We start from the raw sequence: 22,976 nt of genomic DNA on the forward strand, positions 1-22,976 counted from the left end.
TCAAGTGAAATAAGTGCTCAAGTGAATGTACAGAAGCGTACAGTGTGTAATATTATTGCCAAATACAAAGCAGGTGGGGAGAAGGAAATTCCTGTACACAAACATGGTGGTGGTGTTCCCAAGAAGCAGTCCCCACGTACCTTACGTTTCATTAAAAATGAACTTGAAGCTAATCCCACGTTAACAGCTAAACAGTTGAAGGAAAACCACCCAGAAGTGCTTGGTGAAACGAGTGTTAGGACACTTCAGAAACGTATAAGTGGAGATTTAGGATTTAAGAAAGTGAAAGCAAAGAAGAAACCACTTGTCACAGAGAAACAAAGGAAGGCAAGGGTTGCTTTTTGTAAGAAGGTTAGGGAGTGGCCGCTAGAGAGGGTACGAAAGATCCTTTTCACAGACGAGGCTACATTTTACATTTCTGACCCCGCAGGGCAAAAGGTCTGGGTCAAGAAGGGTGGCGATCCGTATCACCCCAAAGCCACTGCTAAGACAGTCAAGTACCCCGCTTCTTTGATGGTCTGGGGTGCATTTGGATACGGTGGTGTTGCTGATCTTGTTGTTTTACCAAAGGGACAAACTGTGAATGCCAACGTGTATTACGAGATCCTGAACTTGTACTTGCCCGACGCTTTTGAGAAGACTGGCACTGAAATCCTGCAACAAGACGGTGCCCCTTGCCACACTGCAAAAATTATTAAGCAGTGGTTGGGGGATTGTGATGTTAAATACATAAATGACTGGCCTGGCAACTCCCCTGACTTATCACCCATTGAAAATCTTTGGGCCATAATAAAAGCCCAACTTCGGAACAAGGACACATCAACAGTGCCAAAACTTGAGGAGGCCCTGAAGGAGTGCTGGGCTGCCCTTGACCCCCAAATCTGCCGTAACCTCATTGATAGCATACCAAATAGGGTCACAGAAGTTATCAAGAGGAAAGGACTACCTTGCAAATACTAGAAGAGTAATTGGTGAGTGTTCACATAAAGTTTTAATGCATTTTTTTTTCAGGATTATGTTTTTTCATATTGCAATGTAGGGGTGTGAAATCACGAGGGGCGCTGACTGTATATATATATATATATATATATATATATATTATATATATATATATATATAGATATATATATATATATATATATATATCTATATATATATATGTATATATATATATATATATATATATATATATATAGATATATATATATATGTGTGTATAGATAGATATATATATATAATATAATATATTAAGATAGATATATAGATATATATAATATATATATTTATATATATATTATATAGTTATATATTATATATTACATATTATATATATATCATATATTTATATATATATATATATATATATATATATATTATAATCATATATATATATATATATATATATATATATATATATATATATATATATATATATATATATAGATAATATATATATATATATATATATATATATATATAAGTTTCAACTATTGGCGTTGAATCCTTTTTGTTTATTATAATAAAGAACCTGAGAGGACCACGGTCCGTAACACAGAGGTCATCGCGCTGACCCGTCGGCACAGTGACCTCGGGAAAGGATTGGTGGTTGCCCCCTCTGACCATCCATCGCGGTTAGAGTCGTTCTGGGTCCAAAAAAGGAACCCAGAGTATCCGTAGGGCTTCCATGGTCTTCCTTGGCTGACAGTGAGCAGGACCAGGTGAACGCTCTTGTCTCAGGACAAGAAGCCTCGCTTAGGTCCGGCAGGTCAGACAAGTAGCTTCCCCCTCCTCTGCCTCATCAGTGGCACTTTTACATGCCTTCATCTGACCCTTTGCTGACCAAACAGGTTGACTCAGAGTTAGCTTGCCTAACTCCAGGCTTGCCTCTTCAACACCTGCTGTCGGAGAGCCTCTGGTTATGGCAGCAAGAGGCAATGGCCATGGAGTCTCTGGCTATGGCAGCCTTTCTGGCTATCTCCTGGTTGGATCTGTGGTCCCTCACAGTATCCAGGGTCGCAGCTTCTTTGGCATCGGTAGCTCCTGGAGAAGACTTGGCTTTCGGGAGACTTTGTCAGTCTATCTCCTACCTGGCCCACCAGACTGCTAACCTGTGGGCCAACCTGGTACTTAGGAGGAGGGATGCTGTCCTGAATCAGGTAACCAGGGTGGCTGGTCATGGGTTGACATTGGGTCTTAGGAATGGACCTTTGCTGGGTTCCTCCTCTCTCTTCCCTAGAGAGATGGTGGATGCTGTGGTGGAGAAACGGAGAGCTGAAGACAACGACCGTTTGGTACACCAGGCAGTTATGAAGCGTCAGCCCCCCTCTCAGCTCTCCTCCTCTAGCAGGAAGGGGAGTAAGTGAAAGGGGAAGGGAAAACGCTAGGGATGGCATTCCCCCTCACCTGTTGCTGAAAGTGGGGGTTGCCTGGCAAGCCATTGGGCAACATGGTAGCGCTACTGAGCCAAGACCTGGGAAGTAGATGTCCTTTGGGAGGGATATCTTCTCCCCATCGAGTCGAGGCCACCCCTCACTTCCCACCCAGTCCATCACCAGACATATGTTCCTGGTTCTGCCAGGGACGTAGCACTCAAGGAAGAAGTGCAGACGATGCTGAGCAAGGGAGCTGTAGAAAACGTGCGAGAACTGTCACGGGTTCTACAGCCGACTTTTCCTGGTGGAGAAGTCTACGGGGGCCTGGAGACTGGTGGTAGATCTCTCTCCTCTGAACCGATTCATTTACCAGACATTGAGTCACGAGCGTGTTGCAACCTCCCTCGTTCATGCTCATGTTGCAGGTGCTTCTGCTTCTCCTTCTCCAGGGCCTATTCTTTGCCGTAAGGATCTCAAGGCGTCTGTCAAGAGGTTGTGAGTGCGGAGTTGGTGCAGCAAGAGTGTTTGCCTTCCCCTCTCCATGGTACTTCTAGGAGTCATCTGTTGGGAGAGTGTGTAGTGATGTCCCTAGTATTGTGGTTGGTTCGTTGCAGGAGTTGGTGCTTGGATCCAGCCTAGACAGGTTAGTTGGCGTTTCGGGCTGTTTGGCTGCTAGTTCCTCTGTTAATTTACACGAGGAAGGCGCTTTAGATAAGCCTGCACATCCTTCTCATCGCCGGTCTCCATTGCCAGAGCAGGAGGAGGGAGACACGCAAGAGTTTTTGTCTTCCTTTACAGAAGTTGTCGATCTCATTCATGGATCCAACAATGTGGAGAGTAGGATTCAGGCTCAGCCATCTTTCACTCCTTCCTGCTTGGAAGCCTTGCTGGGAGCTACGCAGGATCCCAAGTCATCGTTTCAACTTCCCTTGTCTTGGCATGTCCAGTCAGTCTTGCATAAGGTTAACGCCTCTGTTTCAGATCGGGACGGTCTGCTTCGCTCTAGGGGCTCTGCCAAGTTGCTACCCCCGCCTCTCCCTAGGCATAGGAAGTACTATGCTACGAACTGTGCATTTTTTATGTCGCTTCATCTTAACCCAGACTTCATTCGTCTGAAGCCGGGATTGACTTTGGAGCATCCTTACATCCTTACATCCTTACATCTTGTTCGGGTTGCCCCAGGTCCCTCAGTGTGAGGCACCTCTAAGGTGAGGTCGATGGCTCCATCCTTGTCTCCACAGGATGCCTTAGCGTTGGAGTTTACGGTGTGGTGGGATCACAAGATCACAATCAAGCGGGCAAAATCCTCCCCCACATAAACTTAACCAATCCGGCCGGCAAACTCACCCTCAGCCACATGTTCCTCTTTACGCTACGGAATACATGCAGGACAATTGATGTACCTACAGAGAACAAAAAAAAACAAACGCATGTACTCATCCAACTCCAGATACCCAGGGCTATGTTGTGCTGTCTGCTGGTCGAGGTCACTGAGACACTAACAACCGTCACAAACCAACACACAACCAACAACAACACAACAACAACCAAGGACCACAACCCAACAACAATACAACACCCAAGGACCACAACCCAACAACAAACAAGGAACACAACCACAACTCAACAAAACAAACAAACAAGGAACACAACCACAACTCAACAAAACAAACAAACAAACAAGGAACACAACCACAACTCAACAACACAACAGGAAACAAGGAACACAACTACAACAAAAGACCATTGCACAAACAATCACTAAGACAAAAAACCCACAACACAAAAAGGCAACACACACACACACCCGCTAACAACACTAAGGAATCACAACAGCTCACCAACAACCCTCAACAACTCACAACCACAACAACTTACATATAACTCAACAGGAACTCATAAGCACAACAAATCTAACAGCACAGGCACAACAACTCTAAAGCAAACAATATCAACTTAAGGGGGGCTTCCTCTTTGATTTTTGATGAATATTTTTGAAATTTTCAAAATCTGGTTAAATGGCCGTAAGACATGAACAACACCTCTGTTATCAATTGGCAAAAGCATTTTTTCGAAATATTAAAATTAATGGGGTTTTGGCCCCGCCCCCTTCACACTGCGACGTAGGGCTGACGTTTGGCTCCTAATGACTATTGTCATTTTGTCCTTTATCTGCCCAATTTATTAATTATTTTGATTTTTATTTCACCTAATCTCTTACATCTGGCACCAACAATGGGTGATTCGTTGGTGAATGGTGTTCTGAGCGGGTAGCACCGTAGCATGCCCAGCAGGGAGCCATGGGAGTCAGTGTGTCCCAGAGTTGCATAAGGGAAGGTATGCTGCTCTTTACTCCGAGCATTTTTTCGCTATTTACTGTGTTTTTTTCTTGTTTTCTTACATCAAGTAACTCTAAATACAATTTATATATGTTTATGTGTATACTAGAGTGAAAGTGAGACAATATGTCGAAACGGAATCGTGCAACTATGGCCCGTTTAGCATATTTTGCTAAAAAGAGACATAGGGTGGAAGGTGGACTGTTTTTTTTTGTTGATGTGGCAGTGTCGCATTGCCACCACCATTGTTGGCTGATGTATCCAGCGCTGTCCACCATCATCACCACCACCAGCACCACCAACAACAACATGAGGCTCTTTTTTGGCTGCTGAGAGCCCCGCCCTCATTGCCTCTATGTCGTCTGGTGCGCAATCATCTGAGGTTTTTTAACCTTCACAGTTACGCTCTCAGTTAATGAAAGTAATAAAGGACGATGAAACGGGAGTATATGATGACAAATTATTACTTGCTTGGTTTCAAACCAAGCAACAAAGAGTCAGGTGGTACTTGATCATAGCCTCGCCTCGAGCAAATAATACCCCTTTTTAGGGGGGGGGGGGGGAAGGGGGGGGGGGGGGGGACTTGGTGCTGGAAACCAAGCAAAAAAAACACTAAGAACTATTAGAAAGAAGGAAAGGCATTCTGAACTAAGCGCTAGTGAGTATTTAACATTTGTTTGTATCATGGTTTTGCTCATAGATCAGTTTTTTTCCACGAGTGCCAAAAAAAACACTTCTTGACCTTTACGGCCATTTTTCTCAGTTTTCACTTTTTTGCACTTCAAACGCTAACTATTTTTTTATTTGTAGGCCAATTTTAAAGTTAAATATACCATTGGAAAGAGGAAAGAAAGGCAAATATTTTGTTGGGGCTAGATTTGTTCTTAGGTTGACGAGGAACTCATGATAACCAAATCAACAAAATTTTGGGGGGAAAATTCCCCCTCGCCCCCCATCCAAAAAAAGCAAAAAATGGAAAAACTATTCCCAACATTTTTTTTCTACTATGATATACTTTCTGTGTATAAAGCCGCATTGCAATAGCTCTAAAAATGAAGGAAGAGTTACATTTTTAATTTTTTTGATTTTTTCTTATTTTTTCAATAAAAACCAAAATAATCATTCAATCACTCTGAAATTTTTTTTGGAACATCACCTTATATATGTGTATAACATATAATAATTTCATAAAAATCGGAGCATTATTTCTATATAGGCGGACGCCCCCCTTAACAACAACTAAACAACAAATCACTAACACAGCTTAACTAACTTTCAATGCCTTCAATAGACTGCTGCTGACACTACTGACTATCACAGGCTTTAACCCAAGACTAACTTTGAAAACACAGAACTCTAACTCCAACAGCACCAGCAGACAACCCAGACTCGTCAATAGCCAATTAAATCATTAACCATCCATCCACCAGTTACGGCCTCTCTCTCTCTCTCTTCTCTCTCTCTCTCTCTCTCTCTCTCTCTCTCTCTCTCTCTCAAGGACGTTGTCCAATCGAACTCCCATAACTCCTCCATAACGGCAGCCTCCATGTTGCAGACGGTTTCTTGGCTGGACTTCTGGTGGGTGGTCATTGCCACAATAGCTTCTGAAAGGTCCCCAGAGGGATTGGTGAATGCTTCCTCTCTTGCCAGCTTGTTGCAGTCTGGATGCAAGGCATTTTTGTATCTTGTGTACCTCAGTGTTAATTTATAGGCTAACCCTCTCCTGATTAGAAGAGATGCAGCTTTATCCAGGATGGAAAGATCAGTTGACCGAGTCCTTGCTGGCATTGAGGAATGGAGATCTTTTGGAATCACAGTTTCTCTTCCCTCGGACTGAGCTGGAGGATGCGATAGTCTTGCGCCAGGTTGACACCAAGGACAGATTAGTGCACCAGGCTGTGTGTAAGTCAGAGTCGTCCTCCGAGACGTCCGGCTCCTCCTCCTTCCCTTGCCCAGCAGCAGTCATGAAGATCATTGCCTGGTAGGCCATCAAGGAGTTCGGTTTTAGCAGGACCTCTCTGTTTGTCCCAGCCTAGGTTAAAGGACCAATGTCCCTTACGCTCGTGTTCCTTTAAGTTGAGAAGGGGCTGCAGGAACAGAGGTAAAGGGGTTCGTCAGTAGCTTAGGCACCTCTCCCTCCCCTGTTCCATGGGTGGGGGGTTGCCTGGCGGGCCATTGGGCCAAGTGGCAGAGTTATGGGGCAGAGAAGTGGGTGGTAGATATCCTTGGGGTGAGGTATCTACTGCCATTCAACTTCTCTCCCCCTCTGTTGGACAAAACCCTCCAGATTCTCTGAAATTCTTGGCTCTCCTGGAGGAAGTGCAGAAGATGCTGGACAAAGATGCAATAGAGAAAGTAGTGCATCCATCTCCGGGGCTTTACAGTCACATCTTGGTACCTAAGGCGTAGGGAGTTTGGAGACCTGTGATCGACTTATCCACCTTGAATCACTTCATCAGGAAGACAAGATTCAAGATGGAGACCCTTCGTTCAGTGTTGGCAGCTGTAAGGGAAGGTGACTGCATGCTGTCGATAGACTTGAGGGACGCATACTTCCAGATCCCTATTCATCTGAAATCCAGGAAGTTCCTTCGCTTCTCTCTCAGAGACAAGGTCTTCAAGTCAATAACCGAGATGTTGTGACGCCAGTTTTTAACAGACATAATCAATCAATCAATGTCCTGTGCTTCGGGCTGACCACAGCCCCTCAAGTGTTCACAAGGGCCTTCTCTCTCGTCTCAAGTTGGACCCATGTTCAGGGGTTCCGTTTGAAGAGGTATCTCAATAATTGGTTGGTCCTGGGAGGTTCCAGGGGAGAAGTTGCTGCAGGGACATGGCTTTGCAGGATTCCACTCTTCCGCATCACAAGGTAGCTCAGAAGGCAGCGGGGATATCCTGAGCGCTACAGGTAACACAAAGTTCCGACCTACACGCTTCCACTCCACCTAGTCAGGAAGCAGCACGTTTGAGTGACGTACAGCTGTCAGCTACGACGATCTCTGCTGCGGACCCTCCCATAGTAACCTCTACCCCTTTCATTCTTCCCTCCTCTTCCTCGATCCAGTCACAATCGGTTCCGCTCGCTCTTCCTTCAGCAAGGCATAATATAGTAGGTTTAGTTCCGGACAGGATTCTTTCGTATAGAAACAGAGGGTTTTTACCTCAGGACTTTTTGGCCCCTCCACCTCCTCCAAGTGGTACTATTGCTCCGGACACGGTGCGAGGTACTCTGTTTAATGCTGGAATGTAGCAACCAGGATTCAATGGTAATCTGGCAGATGTTTCATTGTTGGATGGACTGCACTCTGTTCCTCCTCCTCCTTCTTTGGGCCCAGACCATTCGTCGGCTGCGGAAGAGGAGTCGATTCCAGAACTTCAAGATATTCCAGTTGACTTGGGTTGTCCTCTGGCTAATAGCATCTATTATAGGTGTATGCTGGAGTATGTGACTGCTCTTTACCCGCAAGCTAGAGCTCCGGACAAACCACATGCATCGAACCAGTCATTATTTGAGGCATTCTATGCTACTAAACCAACTCCTGCACCTTTCTCGTGTGGTTTGGTCCGGTTTGACCGTGTCAGACAATGCAAGAGGCAGGCGGCAGGTTAGTTGCGGCAGTAGCTGCCATTAGAGAGGACATTTCGCTTCTCTCACAGTGTAAGGCGATCTATGCAGTCCTGAGTAACCCTTCGGCAGGGGTCAGGTTGCCACTCAATGAACCGGTTGAGGCAATTCTGTGTAAGTCTCTGGTAGCATCTAGACTCGTAGGAATCTCGCTAAGAGAAGCGGGAGTGTTAGCGGATGTCTTGCGTAACCAGACGGAGGCCCTCTCACACACACTCTCTGGATATTATCAAGCCTGATGGGGTTTCTGAAGAATGACGGCTACGTTCCTTCAGATCTGGGGCTGTTTGACAGCTTGATAACGTCCGTCTCGATGGGTTTAGCGCATCAGGCGAATGTGCTAGCTTCCTCTATGACGTTTGTAGGTAAGAAGAGGAGGAACTTCTATCTGAGCCACCTTCCCCCTCATTATCTGGACGTACATAAAGGGCTTTACTTAGAGCTCCCATAGCTTTAGCAAATTCTCTATTTAAGGAGGAAGACGTATCCAATATGACTAACTTCGTGGCTTCCAATTTGGCAGTTGAATCGCAACAGGCCATGAATAGAGTAGCAGCGCAAGGCTCCCGGTCACCTAGAGGAGCACATAGGGCTTCCCCTTTGAAAAGAACGTCTTCTAAGTCTCCCCCTAGACCACCTAAGAGGGTGCGCTTTGCGAACAGGGCGGGGTCAGGCTCTTCCTCACCTTTTGCTAAGCCTTCGTCGGCACAGGATTTTACCAAATAGGAGACATGTCCCTCGTCTGCACAGGTAGGAGGCTGTCTAGCCCCTTTCTGCCAGGTATGGAAGGAGTGGGGAGCAGAGGATTGGGTGGTGGAAGTTCTGAGGGGGGGGTATCGGATCCCCTTTCACTCCCTTCCTCCTCTATCACCCTCTCCCATATACCTTCCGAGTTATTCCCAAAATTCCATCAGGGGAATAGCTCTAGCAAAGGAGATTCAGGAACTCTTGGAGAAGGGGGCACTAGAAACAGCCCCTCCCTGTCCGGGGTTTTACAGCAGGATCTTCGTTGTATTGAAAGCTGGGGGTGAGTGGAGGCCAATAATAGATCTCTCGAACCTCAACAGTTGGATAGTAACTGTGGGTTTTCACATGGAGACCGCGCAGTCAGTACTGCGGTCAGTCAGAGGGGGGATTGGATGGTGTTGGTGGACCTAAAGGATGCGTATCTCCAGATTCTGATTCATCCAGACTCTTGGAGATACCTCAGGTTCATGTCTTCCGTCGGCACCTTCCAGTTCAGAGTTCTCCCCTTCAGACTGACTACAGTGCCACAAGTATTTACGAGGATCATGTCTCCGGTGTCTGCAATTATGCATCGTCGGGGTTACAGAATGTCAAGATACCTAGACGACTGGCTGATTCTAGCCTCCTCCCTGGAGGAGATATTAAGGGCTAGGGACTTCCTTCTGAACATATGTGAGACGTTAGGAATTCAGCTGAACTTTGCAAAGGGTTGTCTAGTTCTGACCCAGTCTATGACTTATTTGGGGATGAGGATTCTCTTTCTTCCTTTGAAGGCTTTCCCATCACCGGAGAGAATACAGTCGATGCTACAACAAGTGGACCTGTTTATGTCCAAGAGGGAGCAAACAGTGTCATTCTGGAGAAGTCTCTTAGGGAGAACGTCGTCTCTATCCCTTCTGATTCCAGGGTCTCGTCTCCGGATGTGTTCCCTACAGAGACGTCTCAGGAAAATCTGGGACTTCCGCAATGAGAACGCAGTTATAAGCTGGTGCGATTCTTGCCTGTCAGATTTTCTGTGGTGGTCAGAAGAAGAGCACCTGACACTCAAAAGATCCCTAGTCTCCCTCATGCCCGCCGTCCATCTATATACAGATGCCTCGAATCAAGGTTGGGGAGCTACCTTGGAGGGAACTCAGGCGTCAGGCCTTTGGAGGCAACGGGAATGAGAGGAGTCAATAAATCTTTGGGAACTCATGGCGATAGAAGAAGCACTCAAATGTTTCTCAAAACTAGTACACAACAATGTGATAGCATTGTTTTGCGACAACGTAACAGCGATCTCGTATCTGAAGAATTCCGGAGGAACAAGATCAACAGAACTAAATTTAGTAGCCCAAAGAATCCTGAGATGGTGTGAAGACCAAAGAGTGTCTCTCGTTCCCCAGTTTGTATCGGGAAGCCTCGATGTACTGGCCGACTCATTAAGTCGCTCACGCCAGTTACTGGGAGGAGAATGGACCTTGACGCAAGATGTAGTACGTCAGGTACTCTGAAAGTGGCCGGCGACGGTAGATCTATTTGCGACGAGACTAAACCATCGTCTTCCGATATATTTCTCATCAGTAGTGGATACGATGTCGATAGGAACCGATGCAATGCTACAGAGCTGGGACCACATGCAGGTTTATGCCTTTCCACCTTTCGGCCTCATCCATCGAGTAATCAAGAAACTGAGTGAGAGCGTCAAGGTGAGTTTGACACTGATAGCTCCCTTCTGGACACAACGCCCATGGTTTCCGTAACTTCTGGAACTCATTACGGACGTTCCCATGTTTCTTCCTATTTGGAAAGATCTGCTCAAACAACCACACTTCCACCACTACCATCAGAACCCTCGCATGCTAAACCTAGCTGCATGGAGACTGTCAAGCGAGCAGCGAGACAAACCGTACTATCTAAAGAAGTAGCTAGACAGCTTTCTTTCAACGTAAGGAAGTCAACGCAGAAACTGTACCAAGTCAGGTGGACAGTTTACAGGGGATGGTGCCAGAAAGAGGGTCATTCTATATCTAGACCTTCAATTCCTAAAATAGCAGATTTCCTCTTATTTCTCAGGAAAGTCAAAGACTTTCACACTCGGTGATAGCAGGCTATCACTCGATGCTCAGTAATACTTTTAGATTTCACCTCCTAGAGATCTTGACGAGCTGGTGTATACATGATCTAATACGATCCGTTAAGATTGAACGACCAGTATCACCGAATCGAGCACCTCTGTGGGATTTGTCGGTAGTGCTTCATTTTCTAAGTTCCCCAGAGTTCGAACCAATCGAGAATTTGACGTTAAGACAGTTAACTAAGAAGGTCCTCTTCCTCACAGCATTAGCAACAGCAAAGAGGGTGAGTGAGCTACAAGCAGTATCTAGGCTTTTCTCGTACAAAGAAGATGATATTTACTTGTCTTTTCTACTGGAATTCGTTGGGAAGACAGAGTCGGAGGCGAACACTCTCCCAAGGTCGTTCAGGGTCCTGGCCTTGAGAGTCTTCATCGACGGAGATCCGGAAGAGATGCAGTTATGCCCAGTGTGAGCTCTAAGAGTATTTCTGTCCCTGGCCCGCGGACACTTTTCATATCTCCTCGGAATCCTTCTCAAAGAATGCATGAGAATACATGAGAGGCTATGAATAGCCACATGGGAGGCTCATCATATTCCTTCACATCCCAGAGCTTTGGATGATCCATCTGGGAAGAAGAAGTAGACATAGACAGTACTGACCCGACAGGCGGTCGAAGTACTCTCCAATAGGTCTCTGCACCAAAAGGAATAACAGAATAAGTGGGTCTAAGTTGCATAATGGTATTGGATGGATTAGTGAATGAGTTACCATCTCTACGGTAGTAAGAGGCAGGCAAGAGGATTGATCCCTCCTTCTCTAAGTGTTGTTAATCGGGATAATTCAGGAGTTCAAGGGGTGTATTGCAATATGAAGTTTTCATAATAAAACTAACATTGTAATACTCACTTGAACACCTGAATGACTCCCACCCTCCTTTCCCCACATCAGTCTGAAACCAGATAAGCAATTGAGGAAGGTAAGAGTAACGACACACACCTGCGTCAGCGTTGCAAACTGTCAGTGGTGGTAACTCAAGGAAGTTTTTACCTGCAGCATTGGCAACGCTGGCTGTTCGGGCTAATTGGGATTAGGGCTAATTCAGGTGTTCAGGTGAGTATTACAATATTATTTGTTCATGAAACTTACCTGTCAGATATATATATAGCTGTTAAGCAGAACACCATAAAAATCTGTGGTTTGAAATAAAGGTTGGAAGGAAAAATTTAATTAAATATGATATTTATTACATAAATAAGCCTTTAAAATGACGTAGTACCGTAGTTACAAACAATTGGTAGGAGAACAAGGCAATTCACGTAGATCGTAGGGCGTTTCCTTCGTTCTGCTTCGCTCGCTGTCTGTAAAGAAATATTCAGGAAGATTAGTATCTAAAAGTCATGGTCATTTAGGTAGAAGAATATACCCATAGGAATAATAACCCACTTAAAATTACCTTACAATTGAGCAACTGAGGTTTACATTAGTATCAGGAAGGAAATAAAAGGGCCGATACTCCGAAACCAAACACCATCCTGAAATGAACGGTAAACCTAATATAAATTTGCTCGGTCGTAATATGGGAGACAATCCGTCATAAATATAACCACTCGAAACATTAATGTATTAGACGATTCTCTTACCCAAGTGTTAACAACGTGAATTTATGAATAAGCTAGAGTTACTAGTCCGAGAGCTAAATCACCTGAAAGGACAAGAGAATACGATGTATAAAACATATTGACCACAAAAAACTATTACGAATCTTCACAACATTAAAAATGACAGACAGGAAATCTTGAATAGGCAACACAAGGCAATGAGAGTTCGCAATGATAACCTTAAAAATAAGCCCTATATATTCTTGGTACTCACCATTGTCGAACCATGCACAAAGGCGTTGCAGATGGATTTTGGCAGAATTTTCTCAAGAGGATGACGTAGACCAGGGATCCCAATAAAAGCCTTTAGCCTAAGACAGGCATGTCGGACGAATCAAAATTGTAGGAACCTTCCCAGGTGAGTGAGGTCTCTGCTCTCTTCTCTTTGTCTCTCTCTCTGAGACTGCCTGACGGCCGGGCTGCCTGGCTCCTCGTCGCCGTTTTCGTTCGAGTAAAGCATATGGAAGGAGGAGGAGTTAGCAAACTACCCATCTTTAAAGACTGGACGGCAGGAAAGACAGTTTGATGGTACCAAGAGTAGGGCAATTGAAATACCAAGTTCTTAATAATTACTAGGCTTTCCTGTCGCCATGTGAGAATATGAAATGTCTTGTACAGCTGTATTTTCTGAAGTCCGACAGAATTTAAAAAACTTCCGACACACGCAGTGGTCGGCCAGGTGGTTAGTACCCATTCCCGCCGCTGGGAGGCGGGTATCAGGAACCATTCCCATTTTCTATTCATAATTTTTCTGTCACCGGTGCTGAAAACACCTGTTTTTCAGTACCTCCGTCTAGGATTTTGGAAACTTCATTGCCGCTAAGTATCCTAATTGTCTTTTGATTTATTTACTTGGATTTGTGGCTAGGCATACGCTATCTTAAATTGATTTGAATTTGATTCATTTTTGCAATAAGATATCTGAATCTAGTTAGGCTAGTTTCAGAGGGGGTTGTCTGCAAAGATAGGGTGTGGCTACCGAAAGCTTCGGTAGATCCGCACTTGGTATGCACGAGGGGTTTGGGTCTTGCTTCTTTGTTGAGATTTGTCATGTAAGGAGTGTGAGACTTTGTCTATTCCGTAAGGAAGACGTATGATTCGTATGTACGCAATTAATCAGTAAACATGTCTAATTCCGTAAGGAAAAAGTATGATTCGTATGTACGCAATTAATCAGTAAACAAAAGTCAGGGTAGTGAACCTGCTAACCTTCCTGTAGACTTTATTTTGCCTAACCCTATAGTATGGCCTAGGGCCTACGGGTTATGAATATGTCTGCGAGAGGTGATCGCTCTCCTTCATTGTTGTGAAGAGTGCTACTTCTGTTATTGTTACTCCTAACGCTGTAATGTTGCCTTTGGGCCCTAAAACAGTGTCTGTAGAGGTTATTGCCCTTGTCTCTTATACTCTTTCGATTCGTAACTTAGAATCGAAAGTGCTTGCTTTAGAGAGCAATAGTGAAGTGGCTAAGTGCAGTGACAGTGCCCCTTGTGTAGTGGAGGGTGCGTCAGATCGGCCTTATAACGCCTCTAGGTCTAGACCTCTGTCGGACTCCCAGGACCACAGGGAGAGGGCATGTCGAAAGCCGAAGGAGGGTTACGAGGAACCCCCACCGATCTGGCGTGCCTTCGGCAGTTTCTGATGAAAATCCCCAGACTGCCAAAGTTCGTGCACGTGCACGAATCCTGAAGGATTGCTTCTCGTCCTCCGAGGCGTCCTCCCCGCGCAAGGGTTGGAGCTCTCGGAAGGACTCGCGCCCTCTTAGAAGCTTTAGAGAAGAGGACGCTTCACGTCCTCTCTCTCGTCAGGAGGGAACGTCAGATCCGCCCCATAACGCCTCTAGGCCTGGACCTCTGTCGGACTCCCAGGACCAGGGAGAGGGCCATGTTCGAAAGCCGAAGGGAAAGGGGGTTTACGGGAACCCACATCGATCTGGCGTCCCTTCGGTAGGACCTGTTGACGTTTCCCAGGCTGCGGAAGATCGTGCACGTGCACGAATCTCGAAGGACTCGTGCCCTCTAAATAGAAGCTTTAGAGAAGAGGACGCTTCACGCCTCCTCACTCTCTTGTTATGCGTTTCAGTGAGAAGTAAGAAGGCGAACGTCGCCTGATCACGTGTACGTCTTTCCACCGAGAAATATGAAAAAGAAGGCAGTTTCTCTCGCTTGTTTTGACGCCTGTCAGGAGCGTGACGCTTTTCTGCACGCTTCTTTTGACGCTCGGCTTGAACGGGACGCTCGGATGGACGCCAGGCGCGCGCCAGTGGACGCCGAGCGTCCTCGCCAGTGGACGCCGAGCGTCCTCGCCAGTGGACGCCGAGCGCGCGCCAGGACGCCGAGCGTCCTCGCAAATGGACGCCGAGCGCGCGCCAGCGCACACCAGGTTTGTATCCTGGCTGAACGCTTCTGTTGAACTCTTCAACTTCAAGCTCTTGTTTAAGATTTGAGCCTCAAGAATGTGAAGTAAGCAGTGCTTCGGAGGAAGCTTAAAGTGAACAGACAACTTCGTCTTCGAAACCCAGCAAGACCTCGGGTTTCGTGAATTCAAGAGGTCTCTGTCAATATTATATTGCTTTTCGCAAAGGTGGATGGAGTTAAGGAAAGCTCAAGGGAAGATCTCGTTTTCTCTACCGCAGTCAAGACTTTGCGATAAGGCAGTTACGGGTTATGTAAAGGCTCGACGTCTCGGCGACGTTCAGTAGGATTCTTGCAAAGGCATTCATCGAAAGGACGCTCTTCAGGAAAGCGCAAGACAGGACTTCCTTTGCCACCTTTGCCACACTGCCAATAAATTTTAAGCTTTAGCAGGCATTAGTTGTGATACGGGAGAGGAAGCTGGTTGGAGAGTTTCTTCCTCCTCCCAGGATAATTTTGCAAGCTTTTTAGCCCATCTGAAAGGGGTTTTCAGATGATAGATTTTGTTAGTTTCTAGTCAGAATACGCTGCCGAATTGAACATCGTCGTTCTACCTGCCGTAAGCCCTGTCTCTTAACAGGATTCTTGCCCCTTTCTCGTTTGAGACGGGAATGGGGAAAAATAAAATGCTCGACTTCCTGGATTACGTTTTGTCAATTCAGTGACTTTCCCCCATTGACAATATACTATCGTTTTGTCAAGTAAGTGGGTATCCCCTCATTGACAAAATATCTCTTTGTCCCGTAAATGGGTTAGTTCTCATTGACAACATCTCTTTAACTTTATATTGCGTAAGCGAATAAGCTCTTATTGACAAGATTCGGAAGAGCTCTCATTCGTTCGTTCGCAGACTCGTACAAGAAAATAGACTTGTAGACTACGTCAATGAACGCTTATGTCCAATCATAACAAGAAGAAGCTTGAGCTGTCTGCTTCGATTCTCTAAGTTTTGTTCATAAAACTTGCCTGTCAGATATGTATGTAGCTGTATTTCCGAATTCAGCTATATATATGTCTGCCAGGTAAGTATGAACAAACTTTGTGATATAATAAAAATATTTTGCCTTGCGTTATTTTACTACTGGTGGTTCAAGTCATACACGCTTGCTGTAGTTACCTCTTCGGATGGCAACCGAGAGGTCTATTGTCTATTATTTTAAGGACATTTAATCGTCACTCCCTGCAGCCTTCCAGGAGTTTCCGATTTATCTTTTACCGTTGTATGGTAGTGTTCTGACAACACAAACGCATCTATATATTTAGCGTTTTCTGTTTCGCTTAAATATACCAGCTTGAGAGTCTCTTTTTGCTCAAAAATAACGGACCTATTTCTTCGTAGAATAGGGTAGCTGGCAACCCAGACATAAAGTTAAGAGACGACGTTCGTAAGCTGCTGGCTGCTGCTGTGTCTGACTGTCCAAGTTCCAAGACCGAGCCAGTAACAGATCGTGCGCTGTCATGCGCTGTAGGTTACGTCTCTCTCTCCTGCGGGATTGACTGACTAACCGTATCTCTGTGCTGGCGGTTACGTCTTCTCCTGCGGGATTGACTGACTAACTGTATCTCTGTCCTACAATCACGGACTTTAGCCTAAGATTGAGGGGATTTCTTACGTGAATGAATAAACGTTGCATTCGTTTTGCCTTACTATGTTTCAACAGAGTTATCTCTTAATCCTTTCGGTGCTCGTTACCGCACGGTATAGAACTACGAGTCTACCGCAACATTGCACTTTTATATGCTCTCCTGCTTAGGCAAAGCGCAGCCTTATAGGGAAGTAAGCATACTCGGGGAGGGAATGGATGAGCTTGCTGGGGACCATTTCCTTCCTGAAGAAGTTTGTTTCCCCGAATAGACTGCAATTCAGACCACAGTTTTTTTCCTACCGGGAAACTGAATATTATTCAAGATCTAGGAATTATTCTGAACATCTCTCAGTGCGTCGTGATAGAAAGAAGGTGCCGGACATCTGGATAGTGTTTCAGATGTCCTGGATCTTAATCTGAAAGAAGTAAATGCAATTCGGTCGTCCCTCCAGTCCTCGAAACGAGTTTTTGGAACCAGTGGTCCACATCAACTCTGATATTCCACAGCTCTCTCATATCTTAAGAAGTATCTTCTCTCGGTCCCTGCTCGAGTTTACGAGAAAGAGCCTATTATAACAACAGGCGTAGAATGTAACGATCCTCTAGAGGTTCGTTACAGGATTGCAAAAGTCCGTACGAATCGTCTCGATCGACGGCAGCAACTTTTGACTTCCGAGTGGAATCTTTCTTTTGAAGTAAGTTGAGAGTTGTGGAGACTTTAGGGACGCCTTTTCATTCTTCTCTTCGATATGTTGAGGACGAAGAGGCTTCTTCTTCTCTGCTCCCTTTTTCTCGATCCGGGATCGGTACCATTAAACGCCATCCTATGATATTAAACGGGGATGGATGTTTAGTCTCTTTTCCCCTTTTTCAATCGCTTAGGAAATGTAATGAGGATTTATGACGTCACAGGGAGCGACAATGACGCTGATCGCCCCATGTTGGCCTTCAGGATCCTGGATTCACAGAGGTCACATCCTTCCTAGTTCACTTTCCAAGGACCTTTCCGAGAGAGTCGGTCTACTCTAACTCGAAAGGTACCTATAACCTCTCCGCTCTGAGTCTGACAACGTTCAGACTATCGAGATGTTGACAGGAATAAGATTACCGTCTTCCATTTCCGTCTGAATGGGATAAGCTGGCAGTCACAACTATTAAAGAATACGCAAATATGTTGTTGACGGCTTTTGGGCTCAGAGATTTGCGTCTGTCAAACAACAAAGCCCTTCACGATCTTTGAGTTCTGTGGAATCTCGAAACTCGCTCACCATCTACTTTTTGTCTCACCTGTTTTCTCGGAGTCAGACACTCGTGCGAGATCAGGCGACATATAGTAGCCCTGAGTTTCTTGTTGACGAAGTCGGTTGCGTTTATACACCCCCGATGATCGTGTAACATGAGACCAGGTTGGACTGTCAGGCATTCTTCCTTCGGGACTGAATCGCCTTTTTGCTCCTTGCTCCCCTTTCTCCGGGCACCAGAAGCTCGAGTCAGGAGTTGATTCGCTGACGACGTTGGGTTGCGTTGATACACCCCCCAAGGTTTGCTTAGATTAAATCGCCCAGGCAGTCCAGACACTCATCCTTCAGCGAAGAATAGTGTCTTATGGTCTTCAGGGTACAGCCTTGCTGGCCTTGATTCGTCTGACTGGTCAACTGGTCGGTCACCTGACTTTAGTACAGACGGACTGACTGTGCATGTCCAGATCGAAGCTTTCAATATGGAACTTAGACGTAGTCTGAAGTTCTTGATGTCAAAGCATTCGAACCTCTCCTACCTGTTAACTTCTTGCATGTGATCAGGAAGGCCTTCTTCTAACCACCCTAGATACGACAAAGAGGGTTAGTGAGATTTTAAGCCATCGTCACAAGTTTTGGCTTTAGAGAACACAAGGCGGTGTGCTCTCTAAGCCTTTCGTTGTGGCCTAAGAATGGAAACCCGTTTTGTCCTTGGGCCAGGAGCTTGGAAGCAAGGATGGCACAAGTTAGTGGGCAGGAGCCAGAGAGAGTCCTGTGCCCTGTCAGGTCTCTCAAGTTTTATCTACATAAAACTCAAGAAAGTCGAAGTCATTCGGCAATCTGCAGTGTTCCGAAAAAGACCAGGCTTGCCCATATCGAAGAACACCCTGGCTTTAGTGTTAAGGAGTTCTTTCAAAAATGCTCCTTCATTGTGTTTGCACAAAGATTTGAAATCTTTTTATCTGAATGCTCACGAGGTGAGGGCGCGGCCTCGGAAGCATTTCAACAGAGCATGGCACTCAGCAACATCCTGAGTACCATGTTTTAGCGAAGCAACTCTGTGTTCACTTCACACTCCCTGCGAGATGTGAAGATGGCATATGAGATCTGCTGCTCGCTAGGGCCATACGTGTCTGCAGACACAATCTTGGGGGCAAGAAGTACCACTCATCCTATCCTGTAGAAAATGGTTAGGAAGAGCTCTTAATTTAGTTGTTGAGTCGCCGACAACGGCGACTTTCTTAACTCTTAAGCCTTAGTTAACACACCTTAACTTTGGCTAGGTTGGTCAGGTGGTGATATATATATTTATATATATATATTTATTTTACTTCTTAGCCCTCATGGTATGGTCAATATGGTCTAGTCACATTGTGGTCACGCCCCCGTTGACAGATCATCTGGAGTGCACCAGCTTTATAGGTCTCTACCTCGCTGGCAACTCTAGTAAAGCAGAAGCAGACTTGGGTGACAGTAATCATGAAGTCGGCTATGCTAACAGGTGGAACCAAGATGTAAATCATCTGCATGCATTTGTTTCCCAAAATCCTTCTATTCTGTCCCTTCCCACCTCCAACGGTGGGATTCAGCTATATATATATCTGACAGGTAAGTTTCATGAACAAAACAAAATGATATTGTTATGATACAATAAAGTTTGTTCATACTTACCTGGCAGATATATATAATCAAGTACCCACCCACCTCCCCTCAGGGGACAGTGGAAATAAAAATTATGAATAGAAAATGGGAATGGTTCCTGATACCCGCCTCCCAGCGGCGGGAATGGGTACTAACCACCTGGCCGACCACTGCGTGTGTCGGAAGTTTTTTAAATTCTGTCGGACTTCAGAAAATACAGCTATATATATATCTGCCAGGTAAGTATGAACAAACTTTATTGTATCATAACAATATCATGTTTTATTATGAAAACTTCATTTTATATATACTTACCAAGTAATACAGATTCAGAGCCTACCCTCTTCCCCTCTGATGGATATAAGACATAAACAAAATGAGCTTACAAGCTAAGTTCTTTCTTGGTATTGCTGTTAGTGGGCAGCACTGGTCACCTACACAAACAGTCAAGACACTACCCGCTAATTGGAAATATAAGCTGCTGTATGAGTGGAAGCTAATAGCTACATATGTAATTACTTGACAAGTATATATAAAACTAGTATTTTATATTATAAAAATGCCATTTTAGATTTACTTTTATTTTCATTGCACTCATGTTATTCTATATATTGCTTTCTTAACAGGATCAGCAACGACTTGTCTTACATAAAGGCTGGTTATCAGAGTGATAAATGGAAGTGGGTTTTAAGTTTATCCCAGAATTCTGTTCTGCCAGCTGCTAGTGATGTTGGACCTGCAACATCAGTACCTTTATCATCTGATACTTTATCATCAACTGCAGAGAAACAAGATGAACAGGAAAGTAGAATCAATGAGGCTTGTTCTTATTCTGAAGACATGCAAAAGTCTGATAGTATCAAGCCAAGCTCCCCTTCAAAACAGTTTACTGTAGAGGAAGTCACTAGAGAAAATTTGCTCAAGGTCTATGGGTTGGACAAAGTTCCGAAAGTTCTTCCTTGCCCGTAAGCTTTCATTACTCATGATTGATTTACCATTTATTTTATTTTGAAAATTTTTTTTCCTAGTTATGTATTCATATCATTTAATCCTTAAACGCCAACTTGGACGTATTGTATGTCGACTAAAATTGTCTGTTGTGTGCCAAGTGGACGTATGGTATGTTGACTACAAAAAGTTTTTTTTAAATATTCACGGAAAAATAGTTATAGGCCTAGTTTGCGAAAGGTTTTAAATCACGCCCCTTGAGGGATGCTGGGAGTTCATGGATCATGCTGTTGTTTTGTTTACAAGCGTTACCCAGCCGCACATGCGCGAATTTCTTTCTTCTCGCACTTCATAGCATCAGCAACGCATCGTCGGAGAGCGTCAGTTAACTTTGACCCAACCGAAATGGTCGAAAAATGCAATTGTAAGCTAAAACCCTTACATTCTAGTATCATTCAATCATTTACCTTCATTTTGCAACAAACGGGAAGTCTCTAGCACAATATTTTGATTTATGGTGAATTTTTGTGAATTTTTGAAAAAAAAAAAAAAAAAATTCCTTCCCTCCGCGCGCGGTAACTTCTGAAAATCTCAGAATTTCTGTAGTCACCTTGTTGTGATTTTCGCACCGTTTTCTATTGGGCCTTACATAAAGTTTTATACATGGAAATGTGCGCAATTTCATGTAGAGTAAACAAAAATAGCTGATGGTTGTAGCTTTTATCAGTTTTGAAATATTTTCATATAAATCACTACAAGTGCCAAAATTTAAACCTGCGGTCAACTATGACTCAACTGAAATGGTCGAAAAATGCAATTGTAAGCTAAAACTCTTACATTCTAGTAACATTCAATCATTTACCTTCATTTTGCAACAAACGGGAAGTCTAGCACAATATTTCGATTCATGGTGAATTTTTGAAAAAAACCTTTTCCTTCCCTCCGAGCGCAGTAACTGCTGAAAATCTCAGAATTTCTTTAGTCACTTTGTCGTAATTTTCGCACCATTTTATATTAGGCCTTACATAAAGTTTTATACATGATAATTTGTGCAATATCATGTTGAATACAACAAAAAATAACTCATGGTTGTAGCTTTTATGTTTTGAAATATTTTCATATAAATCATGATAAATAGAAAAAATTTGACCTTCGGTCAACTTTAACTCGACTAGAATGGTTGAAAACTGCAATTGCAAACTAAAACACTTACAGTTTAGTAATATTCAATCAATTACCTACATTTTGCAACAAACGGGAAGTCTCTAGCACAATATTTCGATGTATGGTGAATTTTAGAAAAAAACTTTTTTTTACGTCCGCGTGTTACGAATTCGTGCATCATTTTGTGATAATATTTTCTCTGTGTTGCTTTGATCGTTTTACAATTTGTTAGATACCAAAATCATTGCAATTTAGTGTACAATACAACGAAAAAAAAAACTCATTATCTTTTAACTGTTTTGTTTACAGCGCTGTCATATATTCAAATATTTATATATGATAATGATATTTTTTTCATTTCTGATGGTTGCATACTAAACTTCAGGCAGTGATAAAAGGAGCCAAAAATGAACTCTTAATCTTAAAAACTAAGTGTGCTGTGATTTAAAAAAAAAAAAAAAAAAAAAAAAAAACATTTATGGGTTAATATTAGAGTAAATATACAATAAGTTAATAGCCTAAACCTTTTTTGAAAGTTAATGAAAAACTTGTTCCTACACAAATAGTACAAACCTTCAGTCTTTACATAGAGATTTAGGGGTTTAGCTTGTGGATGCAAATTGGAACAGTCATTAACTTTTCTTACAAGGTTGTTAACTACAGACGGTAGGAGGGAAGCCCTCCCTACTCATCAAGCTGCACTTCACTTTACTTTCAGATGTCGTCGAGTGAAGACACCTACAGTGCTCTCCCTTGCCCAACTGCTATTCCCTTTTCATGCTTTTGTTTATTTGTTGTTTGCCTGTGGGAGTGATCAGTCATAGACCTGTTTGCCACCTGGTACAACAGGAATTACAGACAGACCTGTTCCATTGTATCGCACCCATGGACTGCTGCAGAGGACGCATTCCAACATCCATGGGACAACTTTCAGATGTACGCCTTTTCTCCTTTTTATCTGATTTGCAAGGTGATCATCCAAGTGCTGACCTCAAATCTCAGGATGATTCTGGTGGCTTTCCTGACCTTCTGGCTCTGCACTCCGAGGCATTGAGAGAGATTCTTCCTGGGCGCAACCTTCTGTGTCAACCACACATAGAAGGGTACCATCAAGTACTGTATTCTGTCTTCATGGCTGGAGGTTATCCACCATTTCTTGCAAGTGAGAGGCTTTTCTTGCTGAGTA

At 44.1% G+C, this 22,976-nt stretch overlaps 1 protein-coding gene across 3 annotated transcripts in view; it reads left to right on the plus strand.

Annotated features, from left to right (window-relative positions):
- LOC135200266 (ubiquitin carboxyl-terminal hydrolase 48-like) overlaps positions 1-22,976 on the plus strand; it is a 414,786-nt gene that overhangs the window by 69,535 nt on the left and 322,275 nt on the right. For all 3 annotated transcript variants that reach the window (XM_064228750.1, XM_064228749.1, XM_064228748.1), the window contains exon 2: positions 20,305-20,643. In XM_064228750.1, coding sequence (XP_064084820.1) covers positions 20,305-20,643 — 339 coding nt within the window. The remainder of the gene's footprint in view (positions 1-20,304; positions 20,644-22,976) is intronic.

Source organism: Macrobrachium nipponense, chromosome 26 (assembly GCF_015104395.2).
Source record: "Macrobrachium nipponense isolate FS-2020 chromosome 26, ASM1510439v2, whole genome shotgun sequence".
In the NCBI taxonomy this organism is placed as follows: Eukaryota; Metazoa; Arthropoda; class Malacostraca; order Decapoda; family Palaemonidae; genus Macrobrachium; species Macrobrachium nipponense.